This window comes from Lycorma delicatula, chromosome 7, assembly GCF_047948215.1.
Source record: "Lycorma delicatula isolate Av1 chromosome 7, ASM4794821v1, whole genome shotgun sequence".
NCBI lineage: Eukaryota > Metazoa > Arthropoda > Insecta > Hemiptera > Fulgoridae > Lycorma > Lycorma delicatula.
Window position 1 is genome coordinate 30,245,458 of NC_134461.1, and position 21,804 is coordinate 30,267,261.

Consider the following 21,804-nt stretch of genomic DNA (forward strand, 5'->3'; position numbering starts at 1 on the left):
CCTTCCTAAAAATTCCTTCAGTGATCAAAATAAATGATAGATACCAAATCAATATTGTGAGTGTGACAGATTGTCTCATTTGAGAGTTGTTCAGACTGACCATTCTTACACATACATCAGCAATATAAAGACAAACATTGACCTGCGGATGAGACATTGATGTTTCTTCATTGGTAATGAAGTCCATGTAAGTAATCCTCTTTGAATCCCAGAGTACAGTATCCATGGTCATGGTCATGCCTGCTGAAAGATTTTTGCTTTTCTTGGTAGAAGAGTCACTATGTTTCCATCGTAAATTTGCTCTCCTTGATTCAAGTTTTAAATGGTAGACACAAACAAGTTCCATCACATGTTGCATTCGAATTAATCTCTTTCTCAATTAAACACTTAGATTTTTATCGCTTCTGCTGTACATTTTTGTTATTTCATGATTTTAATAACTCAAAATCGCTAATCATATGTTAATTTCATAAATTCTTATATCATAAAATGATTTTGTTCAGTCATACAGCTGCCTGTAATAAAAAAATCTTTTCTAAGTTATGCTTGAAGTCTGTTTTAAAATTTCAGAATGCTTGACTCCATTTTTTTAATAATAGTGTGTGCAGGACTGTAAGCACTTCTTATTTGGACATTATTAAGGTGAGTGACTGATGTAGTGGGAGAAGGCTTGAACTAGTATTAGATATGCCAGTTTATACATTCTGTACTTGTTACAATAAGCGTTGACAAGGAAAAGAACAAATTTCTTTTATATATTTAAAACATCTAAGTATTTTTTATTAAAAAAAAAAGTACAAAGAATGTTTAGCATGTTCATCTACATTTCATTAACCATTTTAAACAATGTTCAAAAATTATATTATAGACTGATTAATTTTAATCTTGAACTAAACTATTGATGGATAAAAGAGGATATTATAAAACTATACTAGAAAAAATAGCTGAATGATGGAGTTTTCAATAATTAATAAAGTTTCCCTTGAGAATTAAAATAAATTTTCCTTAATTTTTTAAGTGTTTGTTTTCTCTTTAAGAAGTAATGCATAAATTAAATTTGGATAGTATTTTTCTGGAAACTAGAAATCCAACATCAGATTTTCAAAGTCATTTTAAATTCTAATTACTGAATATATGAGGTCTGTTCAAGAAATATGTAGACTGTTTGAATTGTTCGAGTCCAGTTGATTCCAGTCAAATCTGCTTGGCGTCGCCTTGTTCGTACAGATCAGCTGATTACAACACAGTTTTTTTTGTTTGGCAGGTGTTAGAATTAGTGACTTGAACGAGCAAAGAGTTGCTGTGAAATTTTGTGTTAAACTCGGAAAATCTGCAAGTGAAACTTTTGATATGCTCAAGACATCTTACGGCAATATTGCTATGAAGCGTGCGACATGTTTTAAGTGGTATGGACCTTTTTGAAGATGGTCTTCAGTCGATTGAAGACAATGAGCATCCTGAACGTCCTTCCACATCAACTGACGACTCACACATAGACAAAATCAACACCCTGGTTCAAGCAAATCGACGTCTGACCATCAGAGAGCTTGCTGAAAAATGTGGTATAGTTGGATCATGTTACGAGATTTTGACCAAAAAATTGAAGATGCACCACTTTTCTGCGAAATTTGTTCCACGCCTGATGTCGGATGACCAAAAAGCCCATTGTGTCCAGGCTTGTCAAGAATTGCTTGAACATTCAGACGAAGATGAAAAGTTCTTGGTGATGAATCTTGGGTGTACACGGTTATGATATTGAAACAAAGGTTCAATCGTCCCAGTGGGTGGGTGAAACATCTCCCAGACCAAAAAAAGCTTGCTAAGTTCATTCCAATGTGAAGGTGATGTTGACAGTTTTTTTTCATGCTCAGGGCATAGTCTACCACGAGTACCTCCCCCCAAGGCTTCACAGTGAACCAGACTTACTACACTGAAGTTCTCAAATATCTGCGGGATGCTATTCGGTAGAAAAGGCCAGAAATGTGGAAGAGTGGTGACTGGTTTTTTCATCACGACAACGCTCCAGCCCATTCAGCCCTCAGAACTCATGAGTTTTTGGCCAAACACTCGATCACTGTTCTTCACCATCCACCCTACTCACCTGACCTCGCTCCTTGTGACTCCTTCTTGTTCCCCAAACTCAAATATCTTTGAAAGGAAGAAGATTTGAGACAATTCCCAAGATTGAGGCAAATGCGATGAAGGAACTGAAGAACATCACAAAAGAAGCATTCCAGGACTGTTTCCAATAGTGGAAACACGATTGGAAAAGTGTATGCATCAGGGAGGAGAGGAGGAGAGTACTTTGAAGGGGCTTCAGACAAGGGTTCTAAATAATGTACATTTTATTTTATGACATTAGTCTACGTATTTTTTGAACAGACCTCGTAATTGCAGATGTTAATGAATGAATTTTATGTATTATTACAGAAAATACAAAACTGCAGTTTCCTTTAGTGCAAGTGAAATGAGAAATGTTACTTATGTACTTTATATTTTATATTTAAAATAAAAGAGAATCACATAAATTGATGGTCTTTCTATTGGTTTTCTATTTCCAGTAACATCACCAACCCTGAAGGAGATCCCTTGCACCATGTCTATCTCACCACCAGGGTCATAAACTTTTATGATCCTGATAATATTGTTTTCTTTTAGATTGTCTATAAGTTTTACTCTTCTCCGACCACTTTTTATTTATATTTTCTACTGATCCTTCTAGCAATGTTTTAATCAGTCCTTTCTGTCAAGGCACATCTCAGCCAGTTAGCTTTCCTAATCTGAGTTGTTTTAATTAAGCTATTATCGTTAATTCTGTTCACTACTTCTTGATTTTTCACTTTATTCATTTAATCTTTTACAATCTCATCTGCATCCACATTTCTTCTATACCTTCAGCCCTTCTTTTTCTCTTTAAATAGTCCCTGTGTCTCATATCATTATGCAACCTTCTCTTAATTTGGTAACTGTAGGTTTAATTTGGTATCTTCTTCTTATTTGATAGGTATCAAATTAAACTTATTTTGTGCAGAATTACTTATTGTCTTCTTTACTTATTGCCTTAATCTCTTCTATCGATACATTAGTTTTCTTATTCTTTATTTTCATGCTACATTCTATCAAAAGGTCTACTAATTTTTTTGTCGCCTGTTGAATATTTTGTGCTTTATATTCTAAAATAACCACTACATCATCTGTAAACCTAGTACAACTTTGTCACTTTACTCATACACAGATTCCTTCATCTTCTTTTAGAACATTTTTGATACATATTCAATAATTCATATTAAATAATGTTGGCGATAGGACAAGGTTCTAAGATCAAACCATTTGGCTTGAGCATTGTTTATTTTCATAGCCATTTTCTAATTCAGGTACAATTTTTTAATTAATCTTCTGTTTTTCTCCAGTCCACTCTTTGACTACTTAATATTTCCATTAATTACACTTATTTCTTTATCTCTTTCTATATAAAAATGTTTCTCACCGATAATGCTTATTATCTGATTCTATTCCTTTTCCTTTCTCCTTTCCTAAATGTTTATTCTTTTTCCTGTAGCTAAGTCCTCTTTTTTTTTTATTCAAACTTTTGTTCAGAATATAGAAGTTTGAATGTTCAGAATACAGGATACATAGAGGTTTTACTGAACATGAAATTTAATTAATTATTTTGTAATCTTGATATTTTAGTACACCATTTTTTTGATTGTAATCATGATTGTTCTTCTGTCATGAAAAGTCTTCTGTCATTACCTTACTGTTGTGTATTGTATTGTATATTTTCACAAGTGTTAATAATATCTTATCATTAAGATATTTAATCAGTTCTGTTCGCAGCTCATCTCTTCCTTTAGCTATTTTATTCTTCATATCTTTTGTTGCTTGTATAGCTTGTTTAGATTACTTCTACTTCAGCCTCTCTTCCACTTCAAAATGTATCTTCTATGGTTCTATTTGGTTTTATTTTAAGTATGCTCCTTCTTTGTATAACTCTTTGCCAACTCTATGTATAATTCTTTAGTGCCTATATTTTTCCACTACTTATCCTATGTTGCTGTTATTGCTTTCTTTTTTATATTTGTTCATATTGTCCTTTACTTTTTACCTTTCTTAATGCATTAATTTTTCTGTAGAGCCTCTTACCTTTTTCACCCTTCCTGTTCTTGTATTTTCTTATGGCTTCAATTTTTTTCAGTCATCATTCCATAATTTGTGACCTTTTTTTCCTCTTCATGAAGTCTATTATTTGTTCTGTTGCTATTTTTGAGACTTTTTCATATTCACCAAAATTCATTTGCATTACATCCTGCATTGCCCTTCTCTTTAATAATTGAGGTAATAAATTTGATCACTATAAAATGTATCAATACACAAAAGCGCACAATAATAATAATGTACTAAATAAACAGACACAATTCAGTTATAAAACAGTTTTAAATTGCATATTAAAGATATATCTGCTTGATTAGGAAAAAAATAACATCAGTAATAACATCTGTATATTCCAGGATGAGAACAATGTCACCAGTTACTGAAGAGGTTCAGAGATAGTTTCCTTGTGTCACTAAAAAGTTTAAAAAAAATTTTTTCCATGACTGACGTAAAAAAATTACCTCCTACATTTAAAAATTTGATTAGTTTCATTTTAAAATAATGTTTATAAGTCTCTATCACTGCTGCTTCCAAGAGTGAAAAACTTTCAAATTAAAGATTTAATGATTCCAAATTCTCATTTACTTCTATCAAAATTCCCGTGACATAGTTTTTGAATTGTTGTTCTGAATGGCATAGCATTTTTCAAATCAAGTTTTATCTACAATGTTGCTGAAAAATAGGGTCTGGTTTTTTACATGTTTTTAATTAATTCTATCTTCATTGAATTGCTTATTTTAAGTAAGAATGATAATAATAATAATATTATTATTCATAAATTGTAAGTGCACAATGTAGAACACTGTTAGATTGATTTAAAATATAATATAGCATAATAAATTTGTATATTTGTAATTTGTAAATTTGTAAATTATTTTGTATAAATTTACAATTATACACTAAAGAAACATGATGTAGTCTAGTCAGTACAAAATAAATAGTATCAAAAAATTTTTAATTAATCAAGTTTTAAATTGTACATTTTTTATTTAAAAATGCTCTTGACATACTTCTGAATATTAAGGGTTGGTGAATTAGATTATTACATTTTTTCATCTTAATAAAGGCTTATTATTAAACACTCAATGCCATTCAAGGAAATGTAGAGGGTTTTCCCTGCAAAAACATTTTTAAGAAACAAATTTTTTATAATGGATTCTTACTTAAATAAGTATTACCCTACTTTACTGATAAGTCAGTTTTATACAACCAATTTCTGAATGAGTATAAAGTACTTAATTTATGACCATATTATATGCATCCATAAGATAACATGATATGCTCATGAAGATCTGAATTTAGTTGAAATTGATTTCTCTCTTTCATAAAAAGTGTGATACATTCATAAACATAGTAAAGATAATAAACAATTTTTTTTAAATCTGTCTTCAATATCTATTACATTTCAAACCAAAAATCACTTGATTGCCCTTTTTCTGGATGAAATACTTAGTTCTTATACACCTATTAGCAGCTTAACTTCAAAATTCAGTTTTATAAATCAGTTACAGGAATACAGTAACTTTTTTCTATTTTTATAGAAATGCTGTATAAAGACTGTAATTAATATTTCAAGAGGGATAAGATAGTTTTGCAACAGTGAAATAATGCACTGCATACAAATATATATGAATTTGTTTCACTTTATTAGTGAAATTTGTTACATTAAGTTGAAAAAACAAAGCCTCATAATTATAACATAAGATGTCTTAATTGATAAGAATATTTTTCTGAGATTTTGTCAAAAAAAGGTGTGTCTGTAATTTGGGTAGAACTGAAAAAAAGTAAAATACAATTTTTCATAAAATAAAACTGAAGAAAACTGCATCAAAAAGTAAAAATGCTTCTTTAATTTTAGAATTTTTTTTTAATTTAGAGTTTTTAAAGTCATTGCCAAATTGAGTGTTAGCAAGTTATTGGTAATTGTTTTTTTAATAATTTGATTCCAAAACTTAAAATTGTAAGAGATGAAAAAGTTTTATTTTTTGTGTACTTTTTTAAACGTTTTATGTTTTCAGCCAAATAACATTAAGATTGAGGCCAAGACTCTCCTCAAACTTCCCAATCTGTCTATCCCTAATTGCTGATTTGATAACAATTAATGAGTTTATCATTTATTTCTCAGGTGCTGCGGAACGAATGTGGTGTTTGGAAAAATTAAGAGAGTTGATGTGTTCACCACTTGGAAAACTTCTTGATATACCTGCATTTCTTCAAACAGATCGAGTTGATTCATCTTTAGCAAATTTATTACATAGTTTACCTCAAGCATTATTACGTCAGTATGAATATGAAGATCCTGCTGTCAAGGGTGGAAAACATCTTATGCACAGTCCTTTTTTTAAGGTAAACATGTTATATAAAAATTAAAAAGATCTCGTGGATACCACATGACTTCTTTATACAGCTATAAAATTACATATACACATTTTTTACAATGTGTTTCTTAATCTTTTTACAATCTGAGGTTAATAATTAGTAATAAATCAATACATTTAAATTTAAAAAAGTTAAAAAAAAGGAGATAGTCAAATTTGGACCGACGTGCCTTCCTCTTGTAAGATCTAAATATTTCATTAATTAAAATTTTATTTGGCTATAACTCGGGAACCAATAAAAATAAGTACCACTATATCATTGAAAAGCTCTCCGTGATGGCTTATTGCTACAGTTAAGAAAAAGTCAAAAATCCAAATTGTTTGGATTTTGGGCTATTTTGAACACTTTTGGTCCAGTCAAAAGAGGAGGTGCACAACTAGATATTATAATAGTTACAAAAAACAAAATTTGAATATCCTACGGCTAATTGTTCTTGAGTTATGTAAGATACATTTATACGTACAGACATCATGCCAAAACTACTCAAATGGATTCAGGGATGGTCAAAATGGATATTTCCATTGAAGTCTGAAAACCAAAATTTTTCAAAATCACAATATTTCCTTTACTGTACAAGGAAGTAAAAAATGTTGTACTTCTATAAATATTAAACTTTCTTATTGATTAAATTTATAAAATATGTGTTATATACTTTTTAGGCATTGGTAGCACTTGCTTGTGATCTGAATGTGGATGCTACATCATATTGTGCTGACCGGCACAAATGGTCTTGGTTTCAACGCTACTGTTTAGCTATGAGAGTTGCAGCAGCGTTAATTCATCGAACTCAACTTCCAGCTACATTTTGTGCTGAGGTACAATACATATTACTGGTTATTATTAAAAAAATTCTTAGTTTTTTTATTTTAGGTGGGTATAAAAATTATTTACGTTGTGCTGCTTTTTATCAGGAGGTTGTCAGTCTTTATTGTCTTCATGGATTTATTTACGAGGGATATCTCTAAAGTAAAGATTGCTGGGAAATTTCTCTCCTTTTTGGCGAACCTGTATTGTTCATGGCCATGCTAGTAATGTACACACTGCAATGTTTCTGTAAATTGTCATGTTGTAGTATCTTTGATTATGTTTGAGTTATTACATTATAAAATAAAAGCAAAATCGACATTGCCGCAGACTGTGAAATACGTGGAGTCATATGTTTTTGAACCGTCAAAATATTAAGCCGGCTGAAATTCATGACAGTTGGTTGCTGTGTATGGTGATAAATCTAATGAATGAATGAAATGTCTGAAAATGATATAAACGGTTTAGAAATAACAGAATTAATGTGCATGAGGAGGAACATTCGGGGAGGCCCTTGATAATCACAGTGGACTTGTTGAAACGCGTCGATGATGAAATCAGAAAAGATCATCGCAACGATTACTGACCTGGTCCTTCTTTTTCCTGGTGTTTTAAGAGCTGTTATTGGTCGCATTGCTCATGATCATTTAGGTTTCGGAAAGGTTTGTGCATGTTGGGTGCCGAACATATTAACGGAACATCACAAAAAAATCTGAATGGGATCTGCTTCAGAATTTTTGATGCACTACACAGAAAAAGGTTATGAGTTGCTTAATTTAATTGTTACTGGCAATGAAACATGCGTTTTGTATTACATGCCAGAGTGAAAATGGCAGTCAAGTGAATGACATCATCCTCAATCACCAACCAAACCAACAAAGGTCAAGCCACAGCCATTTGGACAAAAACTGATGGTCACAGTCTTTTGGGATCAGTTTGGCATACTGCTGATTGATTTTATGCCATGTGGAATGACTATAAATGCAGAAGCCTACTGCGAAACTGTACCTAAGTTATAGCACACCATTCAAAATCAGTGATCTGGGCAGCTGACCGATGGCATCGTCCTGCTGCACAATAATGCATGTCCACATTTTGCGGGTCCGACATGTGATTTACTGAGAACATTGGATGGGAAATTTACAATCACCCACCACATAGGCCAGACTTAGCTCCTTCCGATTGTTTGAGAGATTGAAAGAATTTTTGAGAGATTTTTCTACAATGAAACGGTCTTTACTTTAGAGATAACCTCTCGTACCATGTGTAACATGAAAAACCACTTAAAGTTAAAATTAAAATGTGTTAAAGGAAAGTTTTATTCAAAAAGTTGAATCTGTGGTCAAAATGTGTTTAATTCTTTGGCTTACTGTATTGGGTATTTTGTTGTTTACTTAACTTTTAGGAAAAAAATTCACTGTTATGAAAATTTCATTTTTTATGACTTTTTTAGTTCAAGAATGTATTATGAAGAAGACCTGCCTTCTACATTATAATACACTACAGTAGTCTCTTTCTTAACCATTTTTCATTCAACTGATCACTCCGTCAGCCAACTTTTGTCTTTTAAATAGTTAATCAGTGGTACAAAGGAAAGAATTTAATTATTCATTCAATCATCTTATATAAATCATACTGACCAACATCACTGATCGTGATTTGTTTTTAAAAAAATTATTAAATTTTATTAGTCAAAGGTCAACTATGAATTATATTTTCTATATGTTATAGTGTTCAGATTTATAACAAATGGAATGCTTAGATTTAATTTTATTGTTTTAGTTAATGAGCTATTTCATTATATCATTAAATAGAGTGTATTATAAACAAATGGACTATCTAACCTTACATCAAAAGAATCATTTGCATGTATTTGTTTTTTTGATGTAAAGAAGAATAGTGAATCTGTCTTACATTTTAATTTAAATCTCAGGTGATTAACTGAAAATAAATTCTAAAATTAAATATCCATCAGTCTATTTATTTCTGTTAGTAATTCTACATCGCTGGATCTAGTGGAATAATTAGACTAAAAAGAGATTTAAAGTTTTCTCTTAAATGGATCCTGAATGTAGATAATTAATATTACATTCATTGCATTGAAACAGTGTATATAACATTTAGGTCTAGTCCATATTCATAAATAAATAAATTTTTTAATCTGATTTATTAATCAGTCATATAACATATTCTGGCAACCTGTGAGTAGGGTAAGTTACTGAGATCAGACTATAAGCCCATTGTTTAGAAAAAGCTACCTTTAAAAACTTTAATTACAATTTAAGTTGATGATTAAAATTTCCCTTATCCATGGACCTTTCCTTCCTTTTTGAAAGACATTGTGATTTTTTTTTAAAGAACCTTAAGGAATACAATTATTTAATTTTAAATGCAGATAAAACTTGCACTGTGCTTCTCAAGTAAACGAAACATTGTGAATTGCATAGTTAGATGTTTCATTAATGGTAATGATTACTTCTGATGCCTGTAGCATGAAATTTCTTGTTATTGTTAGATGATAAATTTTCATAGGATGATCAAATCGTACTGTTTTGTTCTAATGCACATTAATTAAATATTTCATTTTTCAATATTATTTAATTGTATTTATATGTTTATAATAATAATTCACCTCTGAAAAATATCATCTCTTTCAATTTCTTTCAAAAAGGAAGAAGGAAGAATAAGGAAAAAGAATGAAAGGTAAGGAATATACTATGCCCACAGAGAAACTACAAAACAACTAACAAAAGAAAATACCTCAAGCTTATCTCTAAAGTAAAAAATCTAATCTGCAAACTTAATAAATATTCTTTATTTCTCTTAGACTACATATCTTACACTACTTCTGTATATAATCACCACATGAATTAAGACATCTATTGTAGCAATAAACTAGCTTCAATATACCCTTATCATGTTTTTCTGTCGTCAGTCCATTTATCCACTGATTTACAGCATTCTTAAGTCTATCGTCACCTGTGAATTGCTTACCTTTTGACAGTGTTCTATCATCTACCTCTTGCAAGGTCAAGAGACATCTTAAGATACTCAGGCTGTGACTTACTGAACAGCAATATTTTATTGACTGGCTCATCTAAATCCTGCAGAATATTGATTTGATTATTTTTTAAATAGCCATCTGATAATCCTTGTTATTACCTGATCCTTGTTATTACCTGAATTGTATGGAGTTTTAACTATCCAGCTGAATCTTAAATACTGTCAGATCTCTTCCAGAGATTTATTTATTATTATTGTGTACAGTGTAATAAACATATTAATACATATGTTCATTTGTATGCGTTATGATAAAATAAATGAAGGAAAATGAAAATGCATATCATGTCAAAATGTAGCTGTTTACAAGTTAGTAAAAAATGTAATTCATTGGCATAGATAAAATAAACATTTCTTTCCGTGAGAATATTTTATGATTTTGCTGAGTTATCATGGTAATCATTAATATAGTCCCTTTGAAAAGTAGCTATACACCTATATAAACACTATTGTATCATGAGGGAATGTATTCCATGTCCCTGTAAGTAGTTTTTTTTTAAGAGGTTGGTAATCCTGTGTTGTGTGCTTTGCTTATGCGGGACAGGATGCCAACCTTGAGATGAGAAGTATGTCTGGTTCTTTGTTGTACATTGTGTGATCATCCCCTTCGATCATAAAAATGTTATTAACTTTAGAACAGTGATTATTTCTCATTGAATAAGTCTTCCATGAGCATAGTGGGTACACATAGATAATGAAAGACCAGTTTTCCTTTAGATTTCCAGGTACACTAGTTTCTAATTGACATAGTGTAAGAACACTAATCAAGAAATTTTAGGAGACAGGATCGGTAAAGGACTGACTGGGTGAAGTAGCAGACTATCAATACTCAAAGAAAAACTTCAAGACCTAGCTGCTATGCAATGTAGTCCCAACGAGTCGTTTGAGAAAGTCGGCCCTACAGAATCTATTAGTGTTGCAACTGCACACAAGGTAGTTCATAAGAAGCTCAGTCTCATCCTATATAAATTAAAAGCGGTTTAAAGTTTATCTGCCACAGTCTTTGGAAAGAGAATTAAATTTGGGTAAATGGTTTCATGTGGTTCTTGAATTTACATGACCAAAAGATTGAGGAGCAGATTGTAGTATCTGAAAAAAGAATAGGTAACCCAATATTCTTCATGGAAGCAATACAGTTCATTATTGTGAAGTCATTCATCAGTTGTGGGAGAGCTAACCAAGGACAAAGTTAATGCTCAGATTAAACAAGACAGTGCGACTGAGCATACAGCCAAGGCAGTCCATGAAATTACTGCAAGAGGTTTTCAGAAATAGAATCATTTGTAAGGCCTTATGGCCGCCTTATTCTCAAACTTAAGCTCACCAGATTTTTATTTTTGAGGTTATGCAAAACGTAATGTTTAAAAAGAAAATCCCCATAGCCTTTGAGAATTTCAAAATGCTATTCATGATTTCACCAAGGTCAACAACTTTTGAAAGTTTTCCAGAACAAGAAGAAACGCTTGCAAGTATGTCTGGGATGTTCATGGTGACCATTTTCAACAACTACTGTAAAGTAAGTTAATGTTTTATATTGTTATACTAGTGCATGACAGGTGTATAGCTACTTCTCGAACACTTTGTACTTTTTAAAATTTGTGAGTCAGATTTTAAGTTATGAAGCAAACTAAGTAAAATCTAGAGATTGAAATTATATAGGGTTCAATGTTTTGCAAATTCAATACATTGTAGCAGAAATAAAAAGAAGCCTTTGATTAGCTATGTACATAGGGGTTTTTTATGGTTTTTTTTTAAATTGTGTATTTGTAAATGTATGTAAGATTAATTATTATTATTTTTTTTTTTTTAACTTGTATATTTTAATATCTTTTTTTCAGGTCCAAAAGAAAATATCAGAAGTTGCTCCAAGAATTGGTGATGTCAAGAATAATCATGAAAATCATAATTTGTTTAAACAGGATCATGATGAGCAGCTTTTAATGTGGTTAAATAGGTGTGACAAATTGTTGATGATTTAGTTAAAATATTAATGTAATTATGATGGTTTATTATAATCAATAACAATTATAATTGTTATTCATTAACTGTTAATAATTAAAAATAAAAATGTGTTATTACTGTATGAAGTGCATAAAAAATTTTTCATTGTTGGGATATTTTCTTTTGATTAGTAATAAATTCATCTGTAATAGTGTTTATAAATAATGTTCATTATTATAATTATGTTGATCACATAAGTCATATTAAAGATTTATTATTTATTAGAATAGATCAAGGAAAAGGATCAGAAATAGAATATAAAATGTAGTATGTTAAATGTAGAAAAAAATTGTATTTAAAATTCATTTTATTTAATAGAAATACAGGTTTTCCTTTAAAAAAACAAAGCAATTAATTTTAAAGTAAGAAATATACATATATAAAGCTGGATTCAAAATTGAATAGTATTGGAATTATCTGCTTATATTTCTTTTCCTATATTGCAATTTTCTTGAAGAATCTTGAAATGGCAGCAAAATAACTAAACTGCCCAAAAGAAATCGCAGAGAAAGTGGAGCTAAAAATCGTCAAAAAGATGGAATTCATGGTACATCAAAAATTCCTCTCAAGTCTCTAATTATAAAATGTAGAAAAATCTACAAAGCTAATAAATTTAAATATGTGGGATAAATAATCCAAATCAATTGATTTAATAAAAAAAAAAAAACAGTAAATCAATGTTTAGATACAGAAGCCAATCAAACAAGTATTACAAAAATTGATAAACTAACAAAAGATATTTACAACAAAAAGAAATCTCAATTAAAGCCAAAAACCAGCCATTGCAATACAATAATCAAACTAGAAGATGTGTAACTTATCACAATACATCTATAGTTGAAATCATGTGAAATAATATAAAAAAAACAGGAAAATCTTGAGAAAAATCATAGGACCAATAAAAGTAGGTGAAAATGGGTATAAATTCAGAAGTAATAAAGATCTTTACAAATATAATAAAACTGAGAAAATGTCAGATTCTATCAAAAAAATAAGAACCAAGTTCTCTGGCCACCTCATGAGAATGAATGATAACAGGCTCACAAAACAAATCTTCAATCCCATTTGTAACAAAAAGAATGGAAATCAATGGACCTCAATAATTCAAAAAGACTAAAACGAATGAAAATTTCTAAAGAAATAGTGCGAGGTAGAACAGAGTTCCGCAAACTTGCACAAGATTTCAAGGATTTCCAAGAGAAGGAAAAAACCATCTAATGTCTGGACAAAAGAGAGAATGCAAAAAACAAAGTAAGAGAATGAACTGTTGAAAAATCATTTAAGAAAACACCCAAAAGGAAAAGAAATTATGAAAAATGTTACTTCATTTGGTTTTCTGATGAAGGAGACTAAAAAAAAATGCTTAACTAACTATAACTTCTTGTGCATGCATAACAGTAAAGTGGACTTCTACATATATGTACATGTTTACACATATAGAATCGTATAAACATGTCATATTTCTATAGATTATGTACATGATTATATACATATGTTTTCATTGATTCTCATCTAGTAAATTAGTTAATATTTTATAAATCCACTATTTTAAGCTTTTCAAGTTACCAGCAATATATTTAATTAACTTTAAACATGAAATTTTTTTACAAGTTCATCTTTTAAGAATTATGAGTTGCTTAATGTTAAGTGTGGTAAATTTTTCTTTTATATTATCATTTTTCACTTCAGACTTATTTGTTTATATATGCATGTTATTGTTAATTATAGACAACCAGAAGATTGGAGTTTATCATGGGGAGGTAGTGGAGCTATTTATGGTTGGGGTCACAATCATAGAGGACAACTGGGTGGTGTTGAAGGAACAAAAGTTAAGTTGCCTACTCCTTGTGAGGCATTATCTGCATTACATCCAGTTCAACTAGTTGGAGGAGAACAAACTTTGTTGGCCGTCACTTCTGATGGAAAAGTGTACGCTACAGGTAATATTTTTAACCTTAATTCAGATGATTATTTTTTTATTTCGTATTGTGCACTTTTTTGTGGATTTAAGCTACTAAGCTACAAGTGATAAAGTTAATATGTTAACTAACCACAATATTAGAAAAAGAAAGTAATAATAATAATAATAATAATACTGTACCTTTTCCATTATTGGAAGTTATTATGACTGTTTAATATACCCAAAAAAATAAACTTATTTCCCTGCTGTTCATAAAAAAAAACCTATACATTAAAATATTTGAAAGTATTTCTTTATGGTGCTTTACAATAAGGCAATAATCAATTTGTTTAACACATTCAGTGCCAAGGATGCACCTGTGGTCTAATTTTTCATAGTCTAAAATTCCAAATACATGATTAGTGTGTTTTTTTTCTATTGACTTCTGCTACAGTATATATCTGTTGCAGCATGTAATTTATAGTATGAGGAATGTTAAGTAGATGTGCAATTTGAATTTGTGATAAAATTAATATTCTGATTGACAGTATAAATAGGTCCTCCACAACAAAGTGATGGCTAAATGTGAAGAAGAAGACCACCAAGTCAATTAAATAAACAAAATAAATATGGAGACTTAAACCAATGATGGTGATGGTGATATGGTAGATGATTCATCAAGTAGCTTGGTTTCTTGTAAAATACAAAATACACTGTGACAATAAGTTTGATATTTTTGCTGATGAATTAATTCCATTCATAAGTGTGAGGCTTGTCTCTGGGAATGTGGAAGTGGAATTTTGTAGCATATGAAAAATGCCATGGCTGACCAAGATTCGAACCTAGGACCTCCAAACAAAAGGTCGAGATGCAGCCACTCCACCAAGGAAATTGGCAATCATTATTTTTATCTTTTAGCTAATGATAAATTTTTTGGACTTTCTTAATGTAAAAACAAATTGTTACGTTAAAAATTTGAAGAAGGAAGAATCACTATTTCATTGAGTATTTTTCTGTGATAAATTTTTACTTCAATAATTTTCATATAAGTTTCCACCACTCATCTCATCCATCTGCTAATCCCATGATCCTAGTTTTTATTTGTAGAACCAGTAACATCACTTACGGATCATTGGAAATTTAGCTAAAACATGTTCACTTTGAGTTAACATATGTGTATCTTAGTAAGAATACAAATCTCATCTGTATTGAAGAGAAATTACCTTGTTAGAAAGAATGTTGATAGAAGCATTTGACAATTGCAAGAAAAATGAAGGTGACATAACATAAATCTTATACTAGCCCTTTTGCATTACCTAAAACTTATAAAAACACTGATATTTTAACTGCACATGAACCCATAATTAGATTCAGTTGTGTAGACTAGTTGAAGGCCTTCTCTTTCAGTGTTGATTCATATTGCTGTATTCAGCAGTTGCATTCTTCAGTTTTAAGCAAGGCCGTAAATTTTTTTGTAATTTCTGGATAAAGTTACACAATTATAAATGTTCTGCAAAAAAAATGTTTCTGACCACTGTACACAAAATTCCACACTAAACACCAACTTTTTGAAAAAGTATTGGACTTTATGATAAATTTGAGAATTTTCAAAACTTTGTACTCCATTGTTTTTGGCTGTTTATAAATCTAAATGAAACCAAGCTTCATTTAATTAAAAAAGATTGAAACACCCACACCAGCTCAAATAAAATATTTGTTTGAACAACTGTGGGATGGGTAGAAAGTTTTGTTACACTGTAATAGAATCCAACTTAATTGAACTCTACTACTGCCAATTCTCACCAGTGATATTGCTCACTGCTGCTGGGAAAGGTGGGGAGGATAAGCCATCGTGGGGATTGTCCAGTGTGTTCATTCATGGTGAGATAACCTTTATTGTAGTCAAGTGTGGAACAATGGCTGATACAAGTGCTTTCACTGTCTAAGAGCTTTTGTTAGCTTGTGTGTGGCTTCATGAATATTCACACACTGGTAAAACATTTGAGAATATTATGACTGACTTCTTTGTGCATTTTTCAAATTAATCACCATCACAGCAAATGTTACTGACATGTTAGAAGAAGGTCTTTGTAACAGGAAGTGTTATTGATGCCCCATGCATTGGGAGGCCGAACACTCGAGCTGAGACATGTGCTGCTGTGGAGGCATCAATTCAACAGTCACTGATGAAATCAATCTGCCAAAATTCTGCAGAGTTAGGGATTCCAAGATCAACAATGTGAGACCATATGCAGAAGGACTTGAAAGTTAAATGTTTTCATCCAGCCGCAGTTAATGAGTTAAGTGACAATGACCTTGATCAATGTGTTTATGCATGTTAGTTATTGCTTGAACATTTTCCAAGCAAATTATAAAAAAAAAAAACATCGTGTTCTCAGACGAGTGTGCAGTTTATCAAAGCTCTCTTAATCGAAATGTTTTTTTTTTCTGGGTGAAAGACAATCCTCACTTTTTTGAGGAAATCAAACACCAACTGCTTCATATTATGTTTTTGGCTCAGATGACAGCTAAACATCTCCTTGTGGTCCTTATTTTCTCGATGCCACAGTTATCTGAGAATGATTGACAAGTAGTTGCTACTAAAATTAATGGCAAATGGATTGCTGACATCATTATGTTTAAGCAAGATGGTACTTCAGAGCATTTTGCTTTGAATGTCTCCAGGCACCTCATGAAATTTTTCCAAAATTTTTTTTTTTTTTGAATCGCTGGACGTGGATCAGAAGTGTTTCTGGCTCCATTGCCTTGGTCAGCAAGAATTCCTGACCTGACCATACCTGATTTTGTAAAAGAAGGTTTTGTAAAAGAAGAGATCTAAAAATGCAGATACATCAACAATGAGCAGCCCCAAGATGCTGTTCAGTCAGCATTTGAAATGATCACTCCTGATATACTATTTTGGATAATCAAAGAGTCATGGAGGCACACACAGCTGTACTTCGAACATGGTGGAACCCAGACAAACATTTTAGATCCGTAGAAGGTAAGCAGCACCTATCCTAATAATTTCATAACTAGTAAGAAGGGATTTCCCACCCAACCCATTCAGTAGAGAAGTCAGGTTCTACAAGTTCTTCCTTATGAGTTTAATTTGAGTATATTTCTATCCTTGTTAACAACCGCAACCAGATGTCCAGTCTATTGAGAAAGTTTCTTTAGCGACTTTCCTAGAGACTGTAAAAGCAACTGATTTTTTTGCAAAAAAATTATCATCACGTAATACTGATATATGGCCACTATGTTTACAATCAGCTCATTTTCTGTTTCACAAAATTTAGCCAATAAATGAAAAATATTTGATTTATTTGATACTGCATAATTGGGAAAATTGCTCATTAAATCCTTCTAGCATTCAGAATAAGACTTAATGATTAAATGAGTTACATAATAAATATATACCAGGCATGAAAATGGTAAATTTGTTGTACTGGTAGAAAACTACTAACACAGATTGAAGGATAATGCATGATGTAGTCTGTGTGTTTTGACCTTGTCTAATACAGCCTCAGCAAAATATCTGCCTTGCTAGGAACATGTAAAATAAACATAAGTGTAGGATCGGCATCTTTTAGACTGTGTGACTTAATGAAGTACTATATATCTATTCTCTAAAAGGTTTTTTTTTAATATATATGTATATGTACGTATATATATATATATATATATATATATGCATATTTATTTATTGATTTTCATTAGATATTTGTTATTTAATTGTATTTATTCTTTAATAAATTATTACATTATTATAATCATGAACTATGGATGAAGGTACACTAGATATAAAGGAAAAATCAATCAAAACAATGAAATAAAAATAAATCAATCAAATAAAGCAGTAGGTAATTTTTTGCTGTTTATTTATTTTAAAATATCTTGTTTGTTATACAGGCTATGGTGCTGGTGGTCGTTTAGGTATTGGTGGAACTGACACTGTTTTAACACCGACATTGATTGAATCATTACAAAATGTATTTATTAAAAAGGTAAATTTACATAACCAAGATCATTTTTGAATTATTGTACAAGTGGTGTTTTTATGGTTGTATATTTTTCATTGTTTTTTGTTTTGTATCTCCTCTGATTTGAATGATTGATGTTAAGAAATGGAAGATCTTCGTCATACTTTTCTTTAAACTTAACAAACTTGCCGCAGAAAAAAAATCAGATGCTAACTAATGCTTTTGAAAAATAAACTTTCAGTGAGGCAGGAATATTATGTGCTTTAAGTATTTAAAATAGAGATAAGGATGTAGAAAGAATTGATTAATGTTTAAGTTGATTGTGTACAATTATGTAAATAATTGGGAAAGAGTATGCAGTTGTCCCATCAAGTAAATAGGTGATTTGCTCAGACATCTCCAGAAAACTCACTAATTTCCTGGTTTGTGTAATCAGAGATTATGGTTGTCATTTGCTAATGTTTAATTGTGCTGAAAGTGGAAAAAAGTAGAGTTCCTATAAATTACCACCCCAAACTAGATTTGGTTTAATATTCTGTACACATAAATAAAGTATACTTAAAATATGATTTTATCATTCTTGAACTTTTTTTTATCAAGCTGGTTGTATCACAGATTTTACAACTTATTATAATCCACATTATTTTATTTGATGTCTTTATTTATTTGAATTTAGGATTATATTTAATATTCAAATACATAAAGTAAATTTTAGTGTATTTGTCTAGTTAACCTTAGTTGTAAAGAAACCTTATTTATTAATTTGGATCCATGATATTGTGCATCTTGGTGCAACTTGACATTCAGCAACTCTTAAAGCACATTACTATGGAATATTTATCAGTTAAACTGTTATGAATAAAATATTAAATAGCAAAGATTTTAATTAAATTAAAGGTCTGTACAGATTTGGCAAGAAAATTAATTTACAAGAACAGCTTGATATTAAGATTTGTACTTTTATTATTATTACTGTTATGATTTGTTATTATTAATTTTTATATTCCCAATTTTGTACTTTGTTAGAATTCAAGGTTGTTAACATTTCACCAAATTATTTGTTAAGTACCTGCACTCATTATAATCATTGCTTCTAGTTAAATTTAAAGTTTTTTTTTTGGATTTCAAAATAATATTGCATCAAAAATATTTTTGTTTACATCTATTACAAAAAGTATATTCATGGCACAAAAAATCACCCCAATAAGTATAGCACTCATGTACTGGTAACAAATGAATAAGTATTAGACTGTGTCTTAAGTACCGTGGTGCTGGTGATAGTTGTCTGACTAATTAAAATTAAATAAACATGAAGAACAAAAAGACAGCCATTACTACTTGGCAGTATGTACCTTTGCCACGCCACATGTTGTACACCAAGCACTGCCAATGTGCACTCACCAAGTCTACTGCCAATTACTGTATATTAAATGACTTGTACCTGTGTTGAAGTTGTAATGTATAACTTTACCCTTTTAGTTATTACTTCTGTTTACTAGAAATTACTCTTTCAACATGATCATTGAAAAATTTGAAAAAAACATTTAGCCATTGGGTTAAAAATTGAGAACAAGAAACAATATCATTATTAAAAGTATGAAATCATTATAATCATTACTAATTATAAACAATACGTAATTAATTCTTTTATAACCTTTATTTGTAGTAAATTATTAATTTTTAATAATAAACAAAAGCTTACTTAAATTTCTTCATGCATCTAATTCAAACTTGTAGCAAGTTTACTATCCTCACTAAACGAATCACTATCACTGTCACTTTCATTTTCACTTTCACTATCAGAGTCTACATGTATAATACAATGTTCTGTCATTTCATCTATCAGTGGTTCCATTTTTACGTGCTCTTTTTCAACATTTTTTACATTTTCACAATAGGGTTTCCAGTCATCTTCATTCATGGAATTAATTTTCTCCGTGGTTAATTTTTTTAACATTTGTGAGAGAAAATGTTGTGTTATGACTCACCACATGTCTTTTAACGGCTGACCATGCCATCTCATTCAGATTCAAATCAAGAGTCTAAAAACACGATGCCCATGTTTTTTCAAAAATTCATCCGTGATATTTTCGTACTTTAATTTTATGTAACTTCACTAATTCATATGATTGTAATTTCAGCATTTTTTAACTATATGGAATATGGGTTTTTTCATATCTTTTGGATATAGGTCATATCTTTTCTTCTAGTTAGAATTTGGCGCTTTATCAATACCTGTATTGATGTATTCCACCAATGTCTGTATTAACAGACATTGGTGGAAGATTTGGAATCAATTTTTGATGTGCCCATTTCATGAAATTGTCTGTATTCATGTTGTCATGGCAGTTGCCACTTTTTGAACTGGCTTTACAAGTTTGTAATACATTTGGAATAAAACTGATTTCTCCTACAGCATGAATTGCTATTAAACGTTCACCTTTATTAATCAGCACATGAAGTCCCTCAACAATACCATCAGACCATGACTGTCATACAATGCAAACTTAAAATGTACGTTTCATCCAAATAAACAATTGTAGCATTGCTTTGTCTGCACTTAGCCATTGCCTGCAAATATTCAATTCTCTTCCACCTGATATTGGATTTCTCAATTAAAAGTGCCCTGTTATTTTCAATTTTACCCCATTTGAAACCTAACTCTTTCAAAATAACAGCTAAAGTTCATTCTCTGCCTTTAAAATCAATAGGTGACTGAAGTTCTTGCTTTTTTTAAAGTAGGTTATTCATTCTTCTTTGAATGAAATTCATTAACTAATTATTCTTTTAACTACACCTAAATCAAAACTGTCCAGTCCACTGACAGGTTTCAAATGTTGTTTATACTTTTTTGCTGAAACAACATGTTGGGATGATGATTGAAGAATCATGTCTGTTTTTTCTCTTCTGAGTTTTTGAATTTGTGTTCTTGATATTCCACAAGCAGCAGAAGTTCTTTCTTCACATTTTTGAATGTCAGTTATATGTTTGTCATCAGTTAATTTACCTGCTTTTAGAGCTTCTTTTTTCATGAAATCATAAACATTATTGATAATTTCACGTGCTTGACTCCTAAGTTTTTTTTTCTTAACTGTGGATTTAAATTCTACCGTAACAAACTGCACTAATACCACACAAACAAAAAATAATATGTTACAAAAAATTTGCAAAAAACAATGAGTAATTATAAAATAATATGACTGCACAAAAACGCTATCCAAATGCCTTCATTGAACACGATATAAACTAGACTAAAGTTTATTTCTTTATACACACATTGTGTAATATGAATGACAGATCTAAATAAAATCATGACAAAAGACAACATCATTTCTAACTGCATGTATACATTTTTATAGGCCTGTACATAATACCAATCTGAGCATTAGTCATTGGTTAAGGAATTGTCATTGTTTACAAGATTGATTCATTAAGCATTTTTATACATGTAATCAACTCAAGTGGAAAGAAGTGAACACACAGCAACATAAATGTATTGTTTGTAAGTCAAAAATTAAAAAAATA

General features: G+C 30.5%; 1 protein-coding gene across 3 annotated transcripts in view; it reads left to right on the forward strand.

The window, feature by feature from the left end:
• The window catches only part of HERC2 (E3 ubiquitin-protein ligase HERC2), a 276,358-nt gene that overhangs the window by 200,728 nt on the left and 53,826 nt on the right, over positions 1 to 21,804 (forward strand). For all 3 annotated transcript variants that reach the window (XM_075372110.1, XM_075372111.1, XM_075372112.1), the window contains 5 exons: positions 6,278 to 6,498; positions 7,191 to 7,346; positions 12,234 to 12,349; positions 14,125 to 14,336; positions 18,209 to 18,303. In XM_075372110.1, the coding sequence (XP_075228225.1) occupies positions 6,278 to 6,498; positions 7,191 to 7,346; positions 12,234 to 12,349; positions 14,125 to 14,336; positions 18,209 to 18,303 (800 nt within the window). The remainder of the gene's footprint in view (positions 1 to 6,277; positions 6,499 to 7,190; positions 7,347 to 12,233; positions 12,350 to 14,124; positions 14,337 to 18,208; positions 18,304 to 21,804) is intronic.